The sequence below is a fragment of the Bufo gargarizans genome, chromosome 5 (genome assembly GCF_014858855.1).
Source record: "Bufo gargarizans isolate SCDJY-AF-19 chromosome 5, ASM1485885v1, whole genome shotgun sequence".
Classification (NCBI taxonomy): Eukaryota; Metazoa; Chordata; class Amphibia; order Anura; family Bufonidae; genus Bufo; species Bufo gargarizans.
In genome coordinates, this window is record NC_058084.1 from 19,264,954 (window position 1) to 19,285,722 (window position 20,769).

General features: G+C 46.0%; 1 protein-coding gene across 7 annotated transcripts in view; it reads right to left on the bottom strand.

Moving 5' to 3' along the window:
• TSNARE1 (t-SNARE domain containing 1) overlaps window positions 1-20,769 on the bottom strand; it is a 246,532-nt gene that overhangs the window by 96,239 nt on the left and 129,524 nt on the right. For 4 of the 7 annotated variants that reach the window (XM_044294654.1, XM_044294652.1, XM_044294653.1 and 1 more), the window contains 4 exons: window positions 18,909-18,981; window positions 15,159-15,241; window positions 2,744-3,191; window positions 471-2,361 (listed from right to left, as the gene is read on the bottom strand). In XM_044294654.1, coding sequence (XP_044150589.1) covers window positions 1,799-2,361; window positions 2,744-3,191; window positions 15,159-15,241; window positions 18,909-18,981 — 1,167 coding nt within the window. In that variant the 3' untranslated portion in view covers window positions 471-1,798. Of the gene's footprint in view, window positions 1-470; window positions 2,362-2,743; window positions 3,192-15,158; window positions 15,242-18,908; window positions 18,982-20,769 lie in introns of those variants that run through there. The other 3 variants (XM_044294656.1, XM_044294658.1, XM_044294657.1) reach the window with 3 other exon arrangements.

A 20,769-nucleotide genomic window follows, 5' to 3' on the forward strand; every position in this document is an offset into this window, starting at 1 on the left:
CAACTGCATTCACGCTGGTAGCAAGTGTTAAGACTCCTGGAGAAGTTTTTCGACTTATTGGCTCGGGGAAGCCATGTATACTTGGCCTGAAATGTACAGTTTTTACTGTAACGTTACAGTTGTACAGTTACTAAGAGAAGGCCTGTGCACCCCAGAACCATGAAGGGTGTTTTTTTATGTTGCTTTATCAAAAAAATTTAAGTCCTCCTACATCAACAAACCTTCCGTTCTGCCAAACCTGGCCACCGATACCGTGAATTATTTGCATTACATCTCTTTTTGTAACAGGTCCTAAGACATTCCACAACAAGGCAGTTTGCACCGAGCAACTAAGTAACCTTCATGTAAAGAATATTTAAACAGGTCAAAACAAAAAAAGTAAAAATATACAAAAAGGGATAATTGTGATGCACTTTTCCTGCATGATTTATAAAAAAAAAAAAAAAAAAAAAAGGGGGGGGGGGTGACTAGGATTAAAAGACTGCGTGTACATTATACATATTCTAAACTACCAGAAAAATAGTTTATGTTTATATAATAGGGTAATCCTTACAAAGGAAAAAAGTATAAAAAAAAATCACTTTGCCATCTTTTCAACGCTTTGCTAGGTAAATGTATCTTGCAGAATGTTGCCGGTAGGAAAGTGCCAAACGTTTTTGTCTATATACCGCACACCGTAAAAATAGAGTGACGTTAAGCTCAGCGCCAGGCCTTCAATAGGAAATCGGTCAATTCATACGGGCAACATTGTACTGGTGTTTAAAGGAACAGTAAACCTAGATGAACTTGACCACACGTTTTGTCAGTTTGCATGATTTTCTACAAGTTTCAGAAACAGTTCAAACAACAGGATTCATCTCATGATCGCTTCCGTTTTTGACAGGCAATGGAGCAGGTGTGGCTTACCTAAGAAGGTGGGCCTTAATGGGGCGGGTGAAGCCAATTGTCTCATCATAAGACATTTTTGAGCAGGAAGAGGGGGAAATGGCAGATTAAAAAATATATATATATGTATATAAAAATGTTTGTGTTCTTTAAGAGTCCATTTATTCCAGATGGACCCCCATGGTTCTATGAACTTGAACTTCCAGCACCATAGATATTTGAGGGATACGGAATAGAATAGGATACGGACTTGTATGGGTCACTAAATAAATACAAGGTAGACAAGGCGGAAATTATTGTGCCCTAGTCAGCACTTGGGTGAAACATTTTAAAATATTTAGCGGAAGGTTGGTTTTTAAATTGTAATATTTTTCTAAAAAAGCTAAAAAATAATAATCTGAAAAAAAAAAAAAAAAAAAAAAAACCAGACTCTGCATATATATATATATATGCCTTCGTGAGGCAAGTCGTATTGCTAGGAAATAGCGTCCGTTCCGTAATGCCGTTTTCTAGTGCGATTCTGACACAATCCTCATATTAGCTACTCATAAATGATGCATTACAGTCATTCAGTTGGACTACTTATTCAGCATGATAAGTACGTGGGGGTGTTTTTTAATTATTTTTTTGTTCTTTTTTTTTTCGTTTTACTTATGTAAGAAAAATATTATCTTAGAATAAAAAGAACACGTACAAAATATTTTCTCACAAACCGATAAATCCAGATAGAAAATATGCACAATGTTTCTCACAACCTACAAAAATGGCTCTATGTATGCAATGTATAAGGAAAGTATCTGTCCGCTATTAATCTAGCAAGAGGAAAACGTTTTTAGTTTTTTTTCCTTTAATTGTCCAAGAATATGGAAATTGTTCTCAAGTCATTAACTTTTTCCAAAGAAACAAAACGACTCTACAGTTCTTCTTCGACTTTCAAGATCATACCGGAGTATGCTTCCGTTCCGGAGGGACCACCAGACTCGCCACTAGCTGTTCGGGGAGTTGGTCGGGTGGTGGAAGGACCTTGCTTACGTTCCTGTACAAAATGAACTGTCTCCCTGTGCAAATGGTTCCCATCCACCATTTTTTCCAAGGTCCGGTTTAAAGACTCCACATTGTCTGCCAAGCGTCGGCTTTGTTCTACAAGGTTCTCCAGTATGAGGTTTTGCTGGACCATAAGGGATGTTTGTTGCTGATACCAAGACGATAAAAGAGTGTTCTGTTGTATCTGACTCTCCATCAACTGTTTTTCAAAATCGGAGACTTCTTGATTCCGGCGCATGTGCGGAGTTGCTGGAGAAAGTCTCCTCATGTAGCTTGATTTCATCTGGATCTGAGGAGAGGATGGAGGAGATGGAGAAGAAGCAGAAGTCTGAATGATCACAGGATGATCAGACATATCGGGTTCATTTGAAACAGCCATTTCTATTGTTTTTAGGGGTACCCATGTACAACCAGGGCCATTTTCCTCCTCATCTGTGGGAATTAAAAAAAATTAAATAAATAAATGAAATTACTAACGGTAAAAAAAAAAAAAAAAACCTGTGTCGAAAACATGACCAATGCAAAATTAGTATCCACAGAGAAAAAATTAACTAACAAATTACGAAGCTCAACACTTGAATGACCCCCAGCTACTACTCATTGATCACTGACCCCAACCACTACACTCAAGCACTGATTTAATTTTCTTTCCTTTTGTCATAGGGCTACTAGTTATAGCCAAGCCTTACAACAACTCTGCCAATGTAGAAAAAAGCTTAAAAACTACAAAACGACTGGTAACATCGATTAAAAGGTCTACCGCTTTGCCACCAACTATAAGTCTAAGAGCTTTGGTTGCTCCAGACGTTTTTACCTGACTGAAGCTCCAGAGCAATATGTGGGGCGTCAACTTCCACATCGATGTCGTCATGATCGTCATCATCATCTTCGCCTCCATATCCAGGATAAATATCACTATTTGTATCATTGTGTAGAAGCGAAGGGCTACAGTTCCTGGTCACACCACCTGTGGTCACAACCGACCGTTTTATGATTGCCAGCTTTTCCTTAGTCCGTCTCTTCATGTCATCCCATCGCCTTCTCAAGTCTCTAGTGGTTCTGGGAGATCGGGCCACTGAATTGATTTTCTTGGCAATTTCTAACCAGATCCTTTCTCTAGCTGGTTGGCTCAGATTTACTCTCTCACTTCCGTAGAGTTTCGAGTGATGTTTGGTTACTTCGGCCACCAAAATTTCGAGTTCGAGAGGGGAAAATTTCTCTTTCCTCTTCCTGGGTGCACAGGCCATTCTAAAGTTGCGCCTCTTGTAAAAATGAAACAATAAGGGCTGTTTGAAACTACATACCACAAAAACCAAGAAGTAACACAAAAACTTTCAACATAGTTTTAAATTTACCACTCGTATAACCTGCAGCAGAAGCAAACTTTTTGAGAGCCAACCAAATTCAGTTCAATAGGAAACATGGCAAGATTCCCATAATATGGCATACACGGCAAAATGGAAGGCTAGACTGTCAGATCTTTACGGTTATATGGCTCTGAAGGCGAAAAGACCCAAGAAAAAGGTTTGGCCAAAATAGCTAACTTGGACAATTTTGGCTGACAGCAGACTGACACAAAAGTGCTTCGTAACATTGAATCTTTGGCTGAAACTAGACATCAGCCGAGTACACCCAATAATTTGTCCCTTTGAGAAACTGTGAAAAATTTTAAAAAATATATGCGCTGAAGGTGCCAGTTTAGTTCTAGCACATTGCTGGTGGGACGATCTGACGTATGATTGATTAAGCTTAAAAGGAAACCTCTCTCCAGTTTTTACGCCTATAAACTGCCCGACCACCATGTCTGACATGACAAAAGCTTTCTAAAGCTATTAGTCCTTTGCAGAGCCGAATAACTTTGAAAACAAACTTTGAGAAACTCACGCGTCACATGGTAATGAGAGCTCAAGTGTCTGCAGAGCGTATTCAGACCTTCCAAGTGTCCTGAAGAATCTTCGCTACAAGTGCCCATACACCTAAAATTGTGGGTTCGGTGGAAAGTTTAGGGGCTGTAAGTCAGACCCTGGTCTGTTGACTGGTATAGATGACACCTCCAATGTCATCCACTGGCCGTTCCAGCAGAGAACTGATGCATGCGCAGTGCGTTTTCCCTTGTGTGGGCAGAGGCATCATCGTCGTTCTGCACAAGCGCTGGTTCCAGTCTCACCGAGTGATCGGCTTTGTTCTGTAAGGTATGCGGCGCTTAGAGGGACTAATAGCTGTAACTTTAGAACAGTCTTTTCATGTCAGACAAAATGGTGGGAAAGGTTTACGAGGATAAAACCTGGCGACAAGCTCCTTTTACAGGTCAGCTTGGAAAAGGAAAGACAATAACTGGGAAAAAGCTAATTTAGGACTCCATGTCGAGCACCTGAGGGTTCAAATTCTACAAGTCTGATGCAACCACCTCCATAAATATGTCCATGAGAACACCAGACTTTTGGATGCCAGATTAGTGGAATTTTCCTGATATTTATTAACGAGCCTCTATCAGCATGATCAATCCTATTAAACCAGGTATACTGCCTGGGAGTGTTGATCATGCCGATTAGAACGATACCTTTCTTTTGTCTCTATATTAATCAGCTGTTTGTATTCATATGCAAATGAGCACGTTAGAGCACCAGGGATGGGGCTGACTCCTCGGAGCACTGCTGTTGTAACACCTTTGTGCTCTGCACGCTACCCTCTCCCCTTGATTAACAGACATCAGCATGCGGAGGGCAGAGCTGTACTCCAGCAAATACATATATATACACTGCGTGCTATAGCCTTACAATAATTAAAAGGTCAGCCTTGCTTGTAGAGATCCAACGTTTAAGTCCTAGAAGAGACTTCTAGATCTATTTTCTTCAGTTATTTTTTTCTCCCTCATATAACCCATAATAAAATGTTACAGCCTTAGTATATAGAGAATAGTGATTTTTTTATACTTAGAAAGCTAAAAAATATTACTAGTTTATTCACAGCCACAATATATGATTACAAAGAAACCAGTGTGTATATGTGTACATATATATATATATATATATATATATATATATATATATAGAGAGAGAGAGAGAGAGAGAGAAAGAGAGAGACACACACATACATACACTGGTTTCTTTGTAATCATATATTGTGGCTGTGAATAAACTAGTAATATGTTTTAGCTTTCTAAGTATAAAAAAAATCACTATTCTCGATATACTAAGGCTGTAGCATTTTATTATGGGTTATATGAGGGAGAAAAAAAAAAAAAATATATATATATATATATATATATATATATATATTATACATACATGCTGGCGAAAAAAACAAACGTTCTCTACAAGTATTCAAACCTGGGATATCTATATGCAAGACAGACCACTTACCTCCAGGCTACAGCCTTATCCTATTAGGAATAATGTTTTTTTCTATACTTAGAAAGCTAATATTACTGGTGGCTTTATAATTATATATTGTGCATGTATAAAGCAGTAATAGCACAGAAACCCACTTTTTTTTTATTATGGTAAGGGTATATTAAGTAGTGTATATGATATGCACATGCTATGACACAGCATGCTGATGTTTAGCCCTGTCAATCAAGGGGAGGGGGGAGTGTGCATAGCAAAGGGGTGATACAACAGCAGTGCTCCAAAGATTCAGCTACGCACCCTGGTGCTCCAACAAGCTCCTTTGCATATGCAATAAAAACGCAGGTATCACTGCAGCTGTTTAACAGACACAAGAAAGAAATAGTTTTAATGAGCATGATGAGACCTACTAAGCAGTATGCCTGGTTTAATAGGGTTGATCATGCTGCCAGACTGCTCTTGAACCATTTTCAGTCGAGCCCCCAAAAACATCTGTCCAGAGAGTTAAAGTATCCAAAAGCAAAAACAAGCCATTCCCTGCACCATCACACTATGACATGCTCCCAGTTTATGGAGTAACCTGTTAAAAATGACACAAAATACTCACCAACCTGAAGGCCTAGATATTGTTCTACTCTATTTTACGGGCTGCTACCCTCGGCTTACAGCATCTTTTCATTGGGTTGACTTATGTGTTTCATAAGCAGAGACTTAACCACAAAAATGATGAAGGAAGGCTGCACTGCGGAACTAAAAGCTATCTTGGCCAAAGCAATTAAAATGCATTACGGAGACTGTTAATTTCTACGAATATCTGGAGCTTCCAGTTGCATTATTTAGTGAGAACTTCATTAAGTGCTGTAGATCTGAAGATGAAGCACATGAGGTGCTGATCCATGGAGGCATCTGCCAAGCCAGATATGAGCCAATACTGCAGCCTATTAGGGCTCTTTCACACGAATTATGCTCCATGTGAGAGAGGGATTGTGCGTTCTAGACTTAGCAAGCGCACAAGATTATCATGATTGATAATGCAGTGTGCCTCTGTGTGACTTGTATCTACAGAATTATACTGACAGCTTTATGTCAGTATGATTCCATTACAGGAAGGTCACACAGAGGCACACAACATTATTAATCATGATAATGCCGTGCACTTCTGTAGTCCAGAGTGCACGATCCCTCTCTCACACGCTCATGTAAAGGAGCCCTTACAGCTTCAAGACTATCGTGCCATATAGACGGTGCAGTTCATACAGTCAGCTTCCTATCTTCTCTTATGTCACACAGTATTAATGGTCTCCACCAATCTCTAGACTGTAGGGATTGTGATGCTCTTTCAAGCTCTCAACAGAAGCTATGATGGCCCAATAGCATTCCCTGAGTGAAGCCAATAGGGCATGGCTTTCGTACGATCATCACAACCCTTTAGTTCTAGTGAGGAGCAGGGCTCCTCCACCAATATGGCCACCTGCCATGTCTCTATGACAAATCTAAATATAAGCTTTTCCCATCTAAACCACTGGTGATAAGTGTGTAATTGCTGGGGGCCCAACAGCAGGGACCTCCATCGATCATGAGAGCAAAGGTCCCATGTGAACCGACCACTGCACCATTCAATTTTATGGGACTGCCAGAGAGTGAGCGGAGCAGTGGTCATGAATATGCACTACCGCTCCATACACCAAGGAGACTCCTGGACCTTCATTGTCATGAATGATGAGGTCCCAGTGGTCGGACCTTCAACAATCAGACACTAATCCTCTATCCTGCGGAAGGAAGCAAAAGTCCTTTGTAAAAACAACCCTGGAAGACATACAAAATAGATCGACGCCTAACCCAAGAACCATCTAATGGTGGTGCCCCAACCTGTATATATCAGTAAAAAGAAGGGTTGGGCAAGTTGGATTTCAAAAAGTCCAACACTTTATTTTCAAGGGGGATTAGTCGCCACCAGAGGCGTCTGACAGCTGCTTATTTCCCTCCGTCTATTAGAAGACATGGAAGTGTGGCTATGTGGTGAACAACATCAGGCTAAAGTGTATGGCTAGCTTTACTTTAAAAGTTTTAAGTGTATGTCTAGTCCCAGTGAATCCATTAAAGCCACTGGAGTCCACAAAGCCAGACACAACTCGTATGACTGTAGCCTAAGCGCCATACTGGTCTGAGAAAGAGGCAGCATACACATCTGTAGATCCAGTCATCCAGTCCATGCTAGACTGAACCTGTGCACCCCGCGTCACCATACTCATGCGCCTTTCGTTTAACCTGATGTATGGACAGCACATTCAGCACGGAGTCCTGGATTCAAATCCAACCAAGGACAACATCTGACAGGAGCGGGCACGTTCTCCTTATGCTTGCACGGGTTTCCTCCCACACTCCAAAAACAGATAGGTTAATTCGGAATTTAGATTGTGAGCCCCAATGGGGACAGGGATGGATGTGAACGGTCTGCTGTAAAATCCTTGTGTGTGGATTTGTCATGGATTTTGCTGCAGATTTCACACCATGCATTACAAAGCGTGAAATCTAAAACACAGATTGACATGCAGCCGAAATCCTCACCGCAAGTCATTTTATATGCCGATTTTGCAGGGATTTTTTCCACATAATATGGATGAGATCTGGTAAAATCTCATCCATGTTGCTGCTACACGTTGTAGACTTTCTGCCTGCAGGTTCCAGATGGAAGATCAGCAGCGAAACCTCCCAGTGTTTTCATACCCTACAGGAGTAGAACTAGGACGCGCCAACGCTTTGGGTCTGACTGCCGGAACCCTCACTGGTCAATTGGTCTTCCCCCAGTAGCTGTGCACAGAACTGTAAGTGGCTGCACACGGCGCAGATGTGCGTGCAGAAAAACTGACCCAAAACTGCAAAGAAAAAAAGCACTCAAATCTGCACTATTTATTCTGTTTTTGTGCAATTCTTGGCACAAGAAAAACAAATCAACATTTTACTTGCTGCAGATTTCAAATTCTGCACAGGTGAACGTCTGCAGCTTAGAAAAGAGCAAAGTCTGCGCGAGATCTGTCTGCTCACACGCTTTGCTGGTACTGAGAAAAATAAAAAACGTGTGTAATCCGCACTGTGTGCAGGCACCCTAACACGGCTCCATGCTTTATGGTACTCTGTACACCAAGTGGCGGCGCTGTGCAGTAAAACCTGAGGACACGGCTAGACTGCTTGTTGACAGTTTCCATGTAGCGCAAATTAAAATTATAAAATAAATAAAAACTTTGACGATTTATTACAGATACTGGATTTTGCTGGCAATGAGGGAGATGTATTTGTAAGGCTTCATCAACAGATCAGATGTCAGCAGCACCGCGCACCTCATCTAGGAGGGAAGAAAGGTTTTGGAAAAATAAAAACACCACCGCTAGCTTTGGGAGATGTTGGGGAACAATAGGCAGCCCACTGGACGGGCTGCCTCTCTAGTGCCGCCCACTGGACGGGCTGCCTCTCTAGTGCCGCCCACTGGACGGGCTGCCTCTCTAGTGCCGCCCACTGGACGGGCTGCCTCTCTAGTGCCGCCCACTGGACGGGCTGCCTCTCTAGTGCCGCCCACTGGACGGGCTGCCTCTCTAGTGCCGCCCACTGGACGGGCTGCCTCTCTAGTGCCGCCCACTGGACGGGCTGCCTCTCTAGTGCCGCCCACTGGACGGGCTGCCTCTCTAGTGCCGCCCACTGGACGGGCTGCCTCTCTAGTGCCGCCCACTGGACGGGCTGCCTCTCTAGTGCCGCCCACTGGACGGGCTGCCTCTCTAGTGCCGCCCACTGGACGGGCTGCCTCTCTAGTGCCGCCCACTGGACGGGCTGCCTCTCTAGTGCCGCCCACTGGACGGGCTGCCTCTCTAGTGCCGCCCACTGGACGGGCTGCCTCTCTAGTGCCGCCCACTGGACGGGCTGCCTCTCTAGTGCCGCCCACTGGACGGGCTGCCTCTCTAGTGCCGCCCACTGGACGGGCTGCCTCTCTAGTGCCGCCCACTGGACGGGCTGCCTCTCTAGTGCCGCCCACTGGACGGGCTGCCTCTCTAGTGCCGCCCACTGGACGGGCTGCCTCTCTAGTGCCGCCCACTGGACGGGCTGCCTCTCTAGTGCCGCCTACTGGACGGCTGCCTCTCTAGTGCCGCCTACTGGACGGCTGCCTCTCTAGTGCCGCCTACTGGACGGCTGCCTCTCTAATGCCACCTACTGGACGGCTGCCTCTCTAGTGCCACCTATTGGACGGCTGCCTCTCTAGTGCCGCCCACTGGACGGGCTGCCTCTCTAGTGCCGCCTACTGGACAGGCTGCCTCTCTAGTGCCGCCTACTGGACGGCTGCCTCTCTAGTGCCGCCTACTGGACGGCTGCCTCTCTAGTGCCACCTACTGGACAGGCTGCCACTCTAGTGCCACCTATTGGGTGGCTGCCACTCAAACCCTCACCTGCATAAAAAATACAAGGCAGGTATGAATTTTATCAGCAGGATCGACCCTATCAGACAGTTTACCTGGTATTCCTCAGTTGTTCCTTCTGATTGGTGCTCTTTATTTAAAGTAAAAATACCACCCAGAAATTTTATTCAGAGTAAGACCCCCGGACATCTCTACGATGACCCTGCTGAAACCACTCAGATTATAATTGGCTGCAGTCTCCATATGTAACTTCTGAAGGAAACTGGAGACTTATATGGACCATGGGGATCTTAAGGGGGAATCATCTTATTCCAAGTCACTGTTTGGTGGTAAAAGGAACCTAAAACTGTGGCGTCCTGACACATTTGCCCCACGCTTAGAATTACCCATCAACATGTGGGATCACTTTGTCACTTCTTCATGTCTCATACTCCAGTCACCTCCAGAGCAGTATTCAAGATTCTGCCTGTTGCTATTTGGAATCAGTCAGCACTGTGCTGACAGGCTCCTAACCGTTTAGCTGAGCCCTCCGAGTGAAGAGCTTACCGCTGATTATCCAAATCAGTAAGCCGGCTCCACAGCAAGGTCCCCCAAAAACAGCAGCAACAATTGTGACTAACACAAGTCATGACACTCTGATCTCTGACTTGTGGGCAGACAGAGCTGTCATCAAATCAGTGGCCAGTGCTTATCGGCTGTATTATCACAGACACTGAACCAGCAGGGGCTGATGGAAGCTCAGAATTCTTAAATGCAGCTTTGGATGTGACCAGAGTAGGTAATAGGTTAATGAAACAATAGGCTCATTAATGGCCGTCTGCTATATTTACTGCTTCTCCCAAGTATTACGTTTTTGCACCCCATAAAAGAAAAAAAATGCACAAGCAAAGAATTTCTGGCCGTGGAAATACCAGGACCTTAATACGCTGACAGGTAAAACAAACAAAAAGTGACAAGGACTTCAAACGAGTGACCTTTCCAGGCGGTATCACTGGAAGAAGCAGATGGCGGCGTCTCCCGAGGAGACCTTATGTATAATTTACAAAGTGCAGACTTCCAGGTCGGCTCCTTTCATCTCCCCCGCTATGCCACTTAACGCCAACATATGATAATTGCACGGACACCGGGTTCTCTGCATGTTAATGAATTGTAATTACTTTCTATTCAGACGATCCGATTGTTTCAACCAGGACCCGGAACATCTGCAGTCACCATACCAGAAGATCCGGACCAGCTCATCTACATCCATGTCCAGATCATCTTACGATGGGTTTTATAGAAAGGTGTACAGCAAAGTTCTGAAAACTTTTCAATACCATTTTTGGCTTAGTTCCGCACTAGTTTCAAGATCTCTGCTTGCTGTCAGCGACATCCTTGTTAACATTCTGAAGCAGAAAGCAAATAAAGACTTAAATGGACATGCTCTTCTTAGATATTTATGGACTATCCGCAGGATATAACGAATATCTGATAGGACCAGCCACCTTCTGCACTCCAGTTTCTGTGAAACTACAACTCCCAGCATGCTTGGCTGTTCTTCTAAGGCCGAATGCACACGGCCGTCTTCCGAGGCCGAGCGCGGTCCGTGGTATGCCGGGCTGGATTTCTGTTCAGAGCAGGAGCGCACAGCGTCATTGGTTGCTATGACGCCGTGCACTTTATGCCGCTGCTGCACTACGGTAATAGACTGGTATGATCTATACGAGTGTATTACTGTAGAGCAGCGGCGGCATGAAGCGCACGGCGTCATAGCAACCAATGACGCTGTGCGCTCCTGCTCTGAACAGAAATCCAGCCCGGCATACCACGGACCGCTCTCGGCCGCGGAACACGGCCGTGTGCATTCGGTCTAACTCCCAAAGAAGTGAATTCGGGTATTTGTAGTTTCTGAACAGCTGGAGTGCCGGAGGTTGCTGATCCCTGGTCTAGAGGATGGGAGTCCCACCATCCGGGGAGCTGCTGGCCGCCACACTGAAGTGGAGAATGGAGAGGTGGTCCACTACATTCACTTCTACAGGAGCCACAGAAACAGTCAAACACCTCTCCTGGACACTGACAGAAGAGACTGGGGAGAGCCACCGAAATGCACGGCCACTTCTCCACCTGCCTGGATGAGGCCGCTGTGTCACGAGGCAGGACAGGGGTCAGAAGACCCCTCATTCTGGAGATTGGTGTGGGTTCTGTATCTTGTGGATATGCCATACATGTCTATAAAGTGGGGATATCCCTTTAATAAGTCACAAATGTATCCATCAGTTAAACATCCTGGAATCCAAACAGATACATAGTAACAAGCCTTTCCCAACAGGAGAAAGGTCTCTGCTCTTGCATTGCACTCTCAGAGGATTGTTAAAGGGCATCTGTCAGCAGTTTTGCCCCTATGACACTGGCTGACCTGTTACATGTGCGCTCGGCAGCTGAAGGCATCTGTGTTGGTCCCATGTTCATATGTGCCCTCATTGCTGAGAAATATGAAGTTTTAGTATATGCAAATGAGAATGGGCTCAGCTCTCTCTGCAATGGCAACGCCCCCGTTGCTCCTAGAGGCTCATTTGCATATATTAAAACATCATTTTTCTCAGCCATGTGGGCACATATGAACACGGGACCAACACAGACTCCTTCAGCCAGGTCAGCCAGTGTCATAGGGACAGAACTGCTGACAGATGCCCTTTAAGGCTGGAAATATCTGTAACAAACCCTCAGCTGTGAGATGCATTAGTACTGTACACATTTTATAGTCCCGTTATGTTCAAGGCTTTTCTCATTCGCTGACAGTGATCAGAGATCTCAAGTGGTGAAGAAATAAAAAAAAAAACAATCCTATTAGAAAGAACTTTCCATTATAAATCTGGCTATGGAAGTTGAGGGATAATCGGCTCCCGGGCTTAATTTGGCACCGCTTATCCCGAGGGGTCTGACCGGCTGGATTTTTCCATCTTGTTTAACAGACGAGAGTCAAGATGCCTCAAAGACTTTATATTGTCTAAGGAAGGTGCCTTGTACAGAAGCGCTGTGACGAGATACAAGACGGAAAGTTGTGACAACTCCAACAAATTTTTAAAACTGCAGCAAAAAAATAAAATAAAAAATGTCAGGGATCAGGACAAAAATTGTGTCCTCCGCCTGTACCGGCAAGTGTCGTATTCCCGACACAACTTAGAGAAGCTCTGCTCACAGGTAACCGGATTCTGAAGATCGTTTCATAAAAAATAAAAAATAAATTTCATCCTGATGGAATAAAAAAATAAAAAAAAAATATAAAAAATTCTCACCTGTTTTTGTTTACAACAAAATAAAATCAGGTTCTGTGCCCAGAATGAAATGTGTGGTGAGTAAAACGTGAGCTGGGGCTGAAACCAGCACAGCCAGGGGCAGACGTCTCCACTAGACTCACCATCAGAGTAAGGATAAGAGGGCAAGAAAACCCCTCAGAGAAGAAAGAGGGATCCGCACCGGGTTTTCTTGCCCTCTTATTCCTGCCAGTAATTTGACGTTTCAGGGGAGCCGCAGCCAGCGTATACAGCGTACGGGCACGTGAGGTTGTTGTGGGCCGTCCAGAACATCATGAGGGGAGGACCCACCTATTAAGCCCTGGGGGGCTCTGGTGCTTTATGTGGCGCTCAACACTGTTCATTTGGTTTTAAGCCCCACCCTTAATTATTCCCCAAATCTGCCGGAAACGCCCACTCTTATCCATATTTGCAGAAGCCCTGTCCTCTTTGGGGTCAGTGTCATTAGACCAGTCATGTCCAAACTGCGGCCCTCCAGCTGTTGCAAAACTACAACTCCCAGCATGCCCTAATAGCTGTAAGCTATCCAGGCATGCTGGGAGTTGTAGTTTTGCAACAGCTGGAGGGCAGCAGTTTGGAAATGCCTGCATTAGACAGTCTCGCTAAGAAAACATGATGTTTGGGATGTAAGGGTTCCTTCTTCTGGATCAACACAGCATCGCTCATAACAGAATGAATTTGAAAGAAGACGACCTAAGAATCAAGTCATAAATTCCTGAACGGTGTGGACACACCCGTATCTAGACGGCGGGGTCTGTCGTGCTCCACAGCCTTTACCCTCTATGCCCCCCTCTATTCAAGTCTATTAGGGGGTTATGGAAAGAGTGGTTAAAAGGGGAATCAGAGGAAACACAGGGAGTGGACCAGCAAACAGCTCCTTATATCTCAGCTTCCTGGACCTCCTTTTGCTCCTGCTCCAACACTTTAAAGGGAATCTGTCCGCCGAACCCCCCTCCCCCCAAACTAGAGTATTCGGTGTATAGTGTACGGGATGGCGAGTCCGGTTATGTCATTTTATTTATGATGTTTTTACGGGACATGACATGTAGGATCGGGAGTTTGTGTCATTTATAGGGCTGGACTGAAAAGAATAAAAGCTTGTGAACATGCAGTGTGCGTTGGTCTGATGGAGGGCGCACCCGAACCCTGAGCACACATGATGGGGACCGCAGTTTCAGATCTTCAGTAAATCAGTCACTGACGGCTAAGAAGTGACAACCCCTTATAGATGGGGTGCTCAGAACATCTGAACGAACATGAACCGTAAGCGGACTGATACATAAGTTCGATAAAAAGCTTGAGTATTTTGAAGGTGATCACTGCATGAAGGGGCCCCGTGGTTACACCACGTGTGCCAGTCTGTAGAGCCAATGATCAGCGCTGCAGCAGACTGGACGTCCTATCCTGGACACGGCTGGCCGTCCGGGACCATCTCACACGTGACTGGCGTGGAGGTCGGGATACCGGGCGTCTATGGAAACCTACACGTGTATATATCTACATTATGGCAACCTGAGTGATCCTATATTCTGGATTATCGGACTGGTGGAAAATAAACATATCACATCAAGAGCAAGGGAAGAACGTTTGATTGGCCGCTGCACTATAACAGTGGAGTATGGGATTTCTGGATTATCAGATATACAATAGGAGACGTGTGCGCGCACTGGAGGAAGAGGATGAAAATGACGACCGGGCTGCATGAGTCAAATCTTATATAAAAGGGGGGGGGGGGGTCCATAATGTATGACAGAATACGGCCCCGTGATAGGATGCTCTCTGGGCCTGCATACTAAACGCCACCCATCCTGCTACTCAGGGAACCCCCAAACCATAGCTCTTGAATTACGGTGAAACTGCAACTCCCAGCATGCCCTGACGTGGGAGCTCCAGTTTCACATCAGGGCGGGCGTCCTAAAATCCCACTCATCCCAGTTACTGCCTATTGAGGGAACGCTCTCCGCTGACACAGACGAAACGCTCTGCAGTCGCCGCGGCTGCCAGCCATTAATAGGGGGACAGAGAACTTCACGTATTTCATGTCATGAGATTTTTTATTTTTTTTGCAGTTATCAGCAGCGGCAGCAAAGAGTAAAGAAGGAATAAGAAGCTTCTATTCATGTATTATACGTGTGTGCCTGCTCGCCGCTGATACCGCGGCTTCCGACCGCTCTAATCTTACTTACTTGGTGCTGACTTGCTTTGGCCAACTGGCGATTGGCAGATTCTACATGTGATGAAGCAGTCTCAATATTGGCTTCAATGCTATCTGTGAATTCAGGACAGAGCGTTAGATGTCTGCTTATCTCCCCCACTCTAATAAGAGACTGTCCGCCTTCTACCAGGGGCTAATGTGATTAGGGCCACGTCCTCAAATCCTCATCCCAGCTAAAAGCCCCGGAATCTATCATTACAATATCACGTTTCAATGCTCCTGCCATTAGCGTGAAGGGTACCTATCCGGGGGGGGGTCCCTGACTGCCATGGGGATTCCCTCAGCACTTCAGGGGTTAAATCTACTCTCCATGTCTATTAACCTTGAAAAATTATTTGTTTTAGTAATCCCATGTCGGCCCCGAGTAATAGAGAGTCTTCTACTCCAGTCGCATCCAAAGCTGCAGCAGAACAAATAGCCGTCAATCGGAATCTGAAATAAAAGATGCAAAGGGTGGTGGTCCAAACCCTGGCCGTACAGATAGCCAGCGGGGGAGGGTAATAAGTCGCCGCCGGATACCTCTGGCGGCGGCATCCCTCCCTTGGGAGTTGGGAAATGTGCGGAAAGACAACATTCTGTCATCAGGCGAGAGTGGGCACAATGCCACCGGTGGCCGTCTCAGTTATGTGTATGGGCACCATTAGGGTGAATTCACATGCTGCAGATTTGCACACGTGAACGCCACTTGCAGAAATCCGCGCACCTGCTGCAGAAACCATCCTAGTCAGATGTACGAAAAGCGTTTCTTAGGGCTGCATGTGGCAGGCGACTGTGGGGGGAGGGAGGCGTTCCCTCCAGGCAATCGCCTGCCCGCCAGTGGAGGAGACCGCGGCTGGTACAGGCGGCTATGCCATCACTCGTCCCCCTGCTGTCTAGTGGTCTGCTGGTGGCAGATCGTCCATCTGCTGCCTTCAAACAATGATTTTTAAACATGTAAAAAGATTTGGTAATCGGCGGCAGTATTACACTGCCAGATGGCGGCTAACGAGCCTCTGCAGCTGCGATACAGGCTTCGCAACGTTCCTCATCATGTCTACCGCTTGTGAATTCACCCTAATAATTTAGTAAAAATCTTTTATAATGGATTGTACTATTGGCTTAATGTGATCAGCACTACACCTCTTTCACGCAGCATGCCCACAACACTCTCCGATAGTCAGAGCACGCCCACAACACTCTCCGATACAGTCAGAGCACGCCCACAACACTCTCCGATAGTCAGAGCATGCCCACAACACTCTCCGATACAGTCAGAGCATGCCCACAACACTCTCCGATACAGTCAGAGCACGCCCACAACACCCTCAGATACAGTCAGAGCACGCCCACAACACTCTGCGATACAGTCAGAGCACGCCCACAACACTCTGCGATACAGTCAGAGCACGCCCACAACACTCTGCGATACAGTCAGAGCACGCCCACAACACTCTGCGATACAGTCAGAGCACGCCCACAACACTCTCAGATACAGTCAGAGCACGCCCACAACACTCTCCGATACAGTCAGAGCACGCCCACAACACTCTCCGATACAGTCAGAGCACGCCCACAACACTCTCCGATACAGTCAGAGCACGCCCACAACACTCTCCGATAGTCAGAGCATGCCCACAACACTCTCCGATACAGTCAGAGCACGCCCACCACACTCTGCGATACAGTCAGAGCACGCCCACAACACTCTCCGATAGTCAGAGCACGCCCACAACACTCTCCGATACAGTCAGAGCACGCCCACCACACTCTCCGATACAGTCAGAGCACGCCCACCACACTCTCCGATACAGTCAGAGCACGCCCACCACACTCTCCGATAGTCAGAGCACGCCCACCACACTCTCCGATAGTCAGAGCACGCCCACCACACTCTCCGATAGTCAGAGCACGCCCACCACACTCTCCGATAGTCAGAGCACGCCCACAACACTCTCCGATAGTCAGAGCACGCCCACAACACTCTCCGATACAGTCAGAGCACGCCCACCACACTCTCCGATAGTCAGAGCACGCCCACCACACTCTCCGATAGTCAGAGCACGCCCACAACACTCTCCGATACAGTCAGAGCACGCCCATAACACTCTCCGATAGTCAGAGCATGCCCACAACACTCTCCGATACAGTCAGAGCATGCCCACAACACTCTCCGATACAGTCAGAGCATGCCCACCACACTCTCCGATAGTCAGAGCACGCCCACCACACTCTGCGATACAGTCAGAGCACGCCCACAACACTCTCCGATAGTCAGAGCACGCCCACAACACTCTCCGATACAGTCAGAGCACGCCCACCACACTCTCCGATACAGTCAGAGCACGCCCACCACACTCTCCGATAGTCAGAGCACGCCCACCACACTCTCCGATAGTCAGAGCACGCCCACCACACTCTCCGATAGTCAGAGCACGCCCACCACACTCTCCGATAGTCAGAGCACGCCCACCACACTCTCCGATAGTCAGAGCACGCCCACCACACTCTCCGATAGTCAGAGCACGCCCACCACACTCTCCGATAGTCAGAGCACACCCACAACACTCGGCGATACAGTCACAGCACGCCCACAACACTCTGCGATAGTCACAGCACGCCCACAACACTCTGCGATACAGTCACAGCACGCCCACAACACTCTGCGATACAGTCAGAGCACGCCCACAACACTCTCTGATACCGTCAGAGCATGCCCACAACACTCTGCGATACAGTCAGAGCATGCCCACAACACTCTGCGATACAGTCAGAGCATGCCCACAACACTCTCTGATACAGTCAGAGCATGCCCACAACACTCTCCGATATATTCACAGCATGCCCACAACACTCTCCGATACAGTCAGAGCACGCCCACCACACTCTCTGATAGTCAGAGCACGCCCACAACACTCTGCGATACAGTCAGAAGACGCCCACAACACTCTCCGATACAGTCACAGCACGCCCACAACACTCTGCGATACAGTCAGAGCACGCCCACAACACTCTGCGATACAGTCAGAGCACGCCCACAACACTCTCTGATACAGTCAGAGCATGCCCACAACACTCTCCGATATATTCACAGCATGCCCACAACACTCTGCGATACAGTCACAGCACGCCCACAACACTCTGCGATACAGTCACAGCACGCCCACAACACTCTGCGATACAGTCACAGCACGCCCACAACACTCTGCGATACAGTCACAGCACGCCCACAACACTGTGCGATAGTCACAGCACGCCCACAACACTCTGCGATACAGTCAGAGCACGCCCACAACACTCTGCGATACAGTCAGATCACGCCCACAACACTCTCTCTGATATATTCACAGCATGCCCACAACACTCTCTGATACAGTCAGAGCACGCCCTGAACACTGATACAGTTAAAGGCATAAAACAAATCACCATTATGTAAAAAAATAAAAAGACAATCACAAAATAAAACAGATTAGAAAAAAAGTGGTGCTTTATATTATTAATTAGTAGGAAAAAAGTGATAAATTCCAAAATTCCAATGCAGCTTTGTATGCAATTAGAGCAAAAGACATGTCATTCAAAATCAGTACACAAACAAAGCAAAATATGTGAATAACGCATTCAACATTAGATCTAGATAAGAACTAAAACCTTTTGGAGAAGAATATTCATGAATGTATCGGACACAGAGAGAAGCCCCCATTACTATGACACACGAGTGATACAAGCAGAGTAAGCGCATACTTACCTATATCGTGACCTTGTTCATACACAATGGACGCCAAATCTTTCATTATCTGATTGACATCCAGCATATCACTCTGTAAAAAACAATAAAAAAAAAGGTAAAACCTACTATAAATCAGACAAGAGCAGGACATATATCACAAGTAACGTGGTGGGATTCTGACTGCAGCTCTGGGTGTGACTGGAGGATGAGACGTGCCTCGTCTCCAGATTAGTACAGACAGAGCACAGGACCAGCAACGTTTAAAGGGAATGTGGCGCCATTTTTTTCTGCCAGTTAAAACCAGATAAGGCTACTATAACACTTGTGTTTCTATTTTCCGGTATTGAGATCCGTCATAGGGTCTCAATACCGGAAAAAAACGCTTCCGTTTAGTCCCCATTCATTGTCAATGGGGGACAAACAAGCTTTTATTTTCTGATGACTGATTTTTCTATTCTCTATCCCCAGCAGTTCTTTGCAGCATTTACAAGGGATTAAGAACTTGCTTTACGGCAGGCCATAGACACAATGGTCAGGAGGGGACCTCGTTGACTTCTATGGGAGGGTTTTCTGGGCATGCTCTGTGACCTGTTCAGAGGGCATTGTACAAGGAAAGAATAGATAAACTTTGACAATCCCCTATTGTGAATGGAGGATCCTGTCTTATCTATACACAGAGGTGGTATCATGACAGGCAGGATTAAAACGACACATAATCAGATAACTGCAGTAAAGTGATCTTTACAGACCAAGAATTGGTGCCTTTTAGGCTTACTGGCCAACGCGAAAACTGCAGGATTTTATGATTTTTGTTAAATATTGTTATTGACATGGAAAATTAAAAATAACATGAAAAATTCTTTAAAAATATGTTAAACAAAAAAAAATATATATCTTTGTCAATTTCTGACTACACATTCCCTTAAGGGTCTATTCACACGTCCGCAAGTGTTTTGTGGTCGGCAAATTGTGGATCTGCAAAACACGGACATCACACCGGCCATGTGCGTTCTGCATTTTGCGGACCGCACATGGCCGGCACTTTAAATAGGACATGTTCTATTTTTTGGAGGAACGGAAGTGCGGATGCGGACAGCACACTGCTGTCGGCAAGCTGCCTGTGGGAGGGTCAGCCGTCTAGCCGTCTCTAACCCTAGACAAGCTGTAGTGTCTGAACACAACCCGTGACCCTGTGATACAAGGTTTCAAAACAAAGATGGCCCAAAAAAAAAAATACAAGGTAAAGAGCCCTGGGAGTAATAAACCTGGGACATGCCGCGCAGAGCTCTGTAGGCCACAATTACTAGTGTGAACACAATTCAAGTCTGGTTATAAGCATCATCGACTTTAGAGATCTCTGCAACTGCAGTGAAATCATCATCACGCCTCGACAATCAAAGTGCAGAGAGAGCCGAGCCTCTCGGTGTAACGGTAACGCCCCCGTTGCTCCTAGAGGCTAATTTGCATATAATAAAACATCATATTTCTCTGCAATGTGGACACATATGAACATAGGAGCAACACAGACGCCTTCAGCTGCCGAGCGCACATGTAACAGGTCAGCCAGTGTCATAGGGACAAAACTGCTGACAGCTGCCCTTTAAATGGAACTTCCTTTTAAGCCTCACATAAGACAACTTCTAGAAAGGGGCAGTGCAAAAGCAGATGACCCCTTAAAATCCAATGTCCCATGAACAGTTTCTGGGCCCTCCGCACACTAAACGGGTCCATGGAGCAGATATACGAGGAATTACAGAGTAAAGGAAGTTGTTCTATTATTCTAATGCTGATAATTACGACTCTGCCCTCAAAGGAATACAAAGCGCCGGGTCCTGTCGTCTTTGGAGCAGCTTATTAAAATGTTCCGACATTTCTGGAA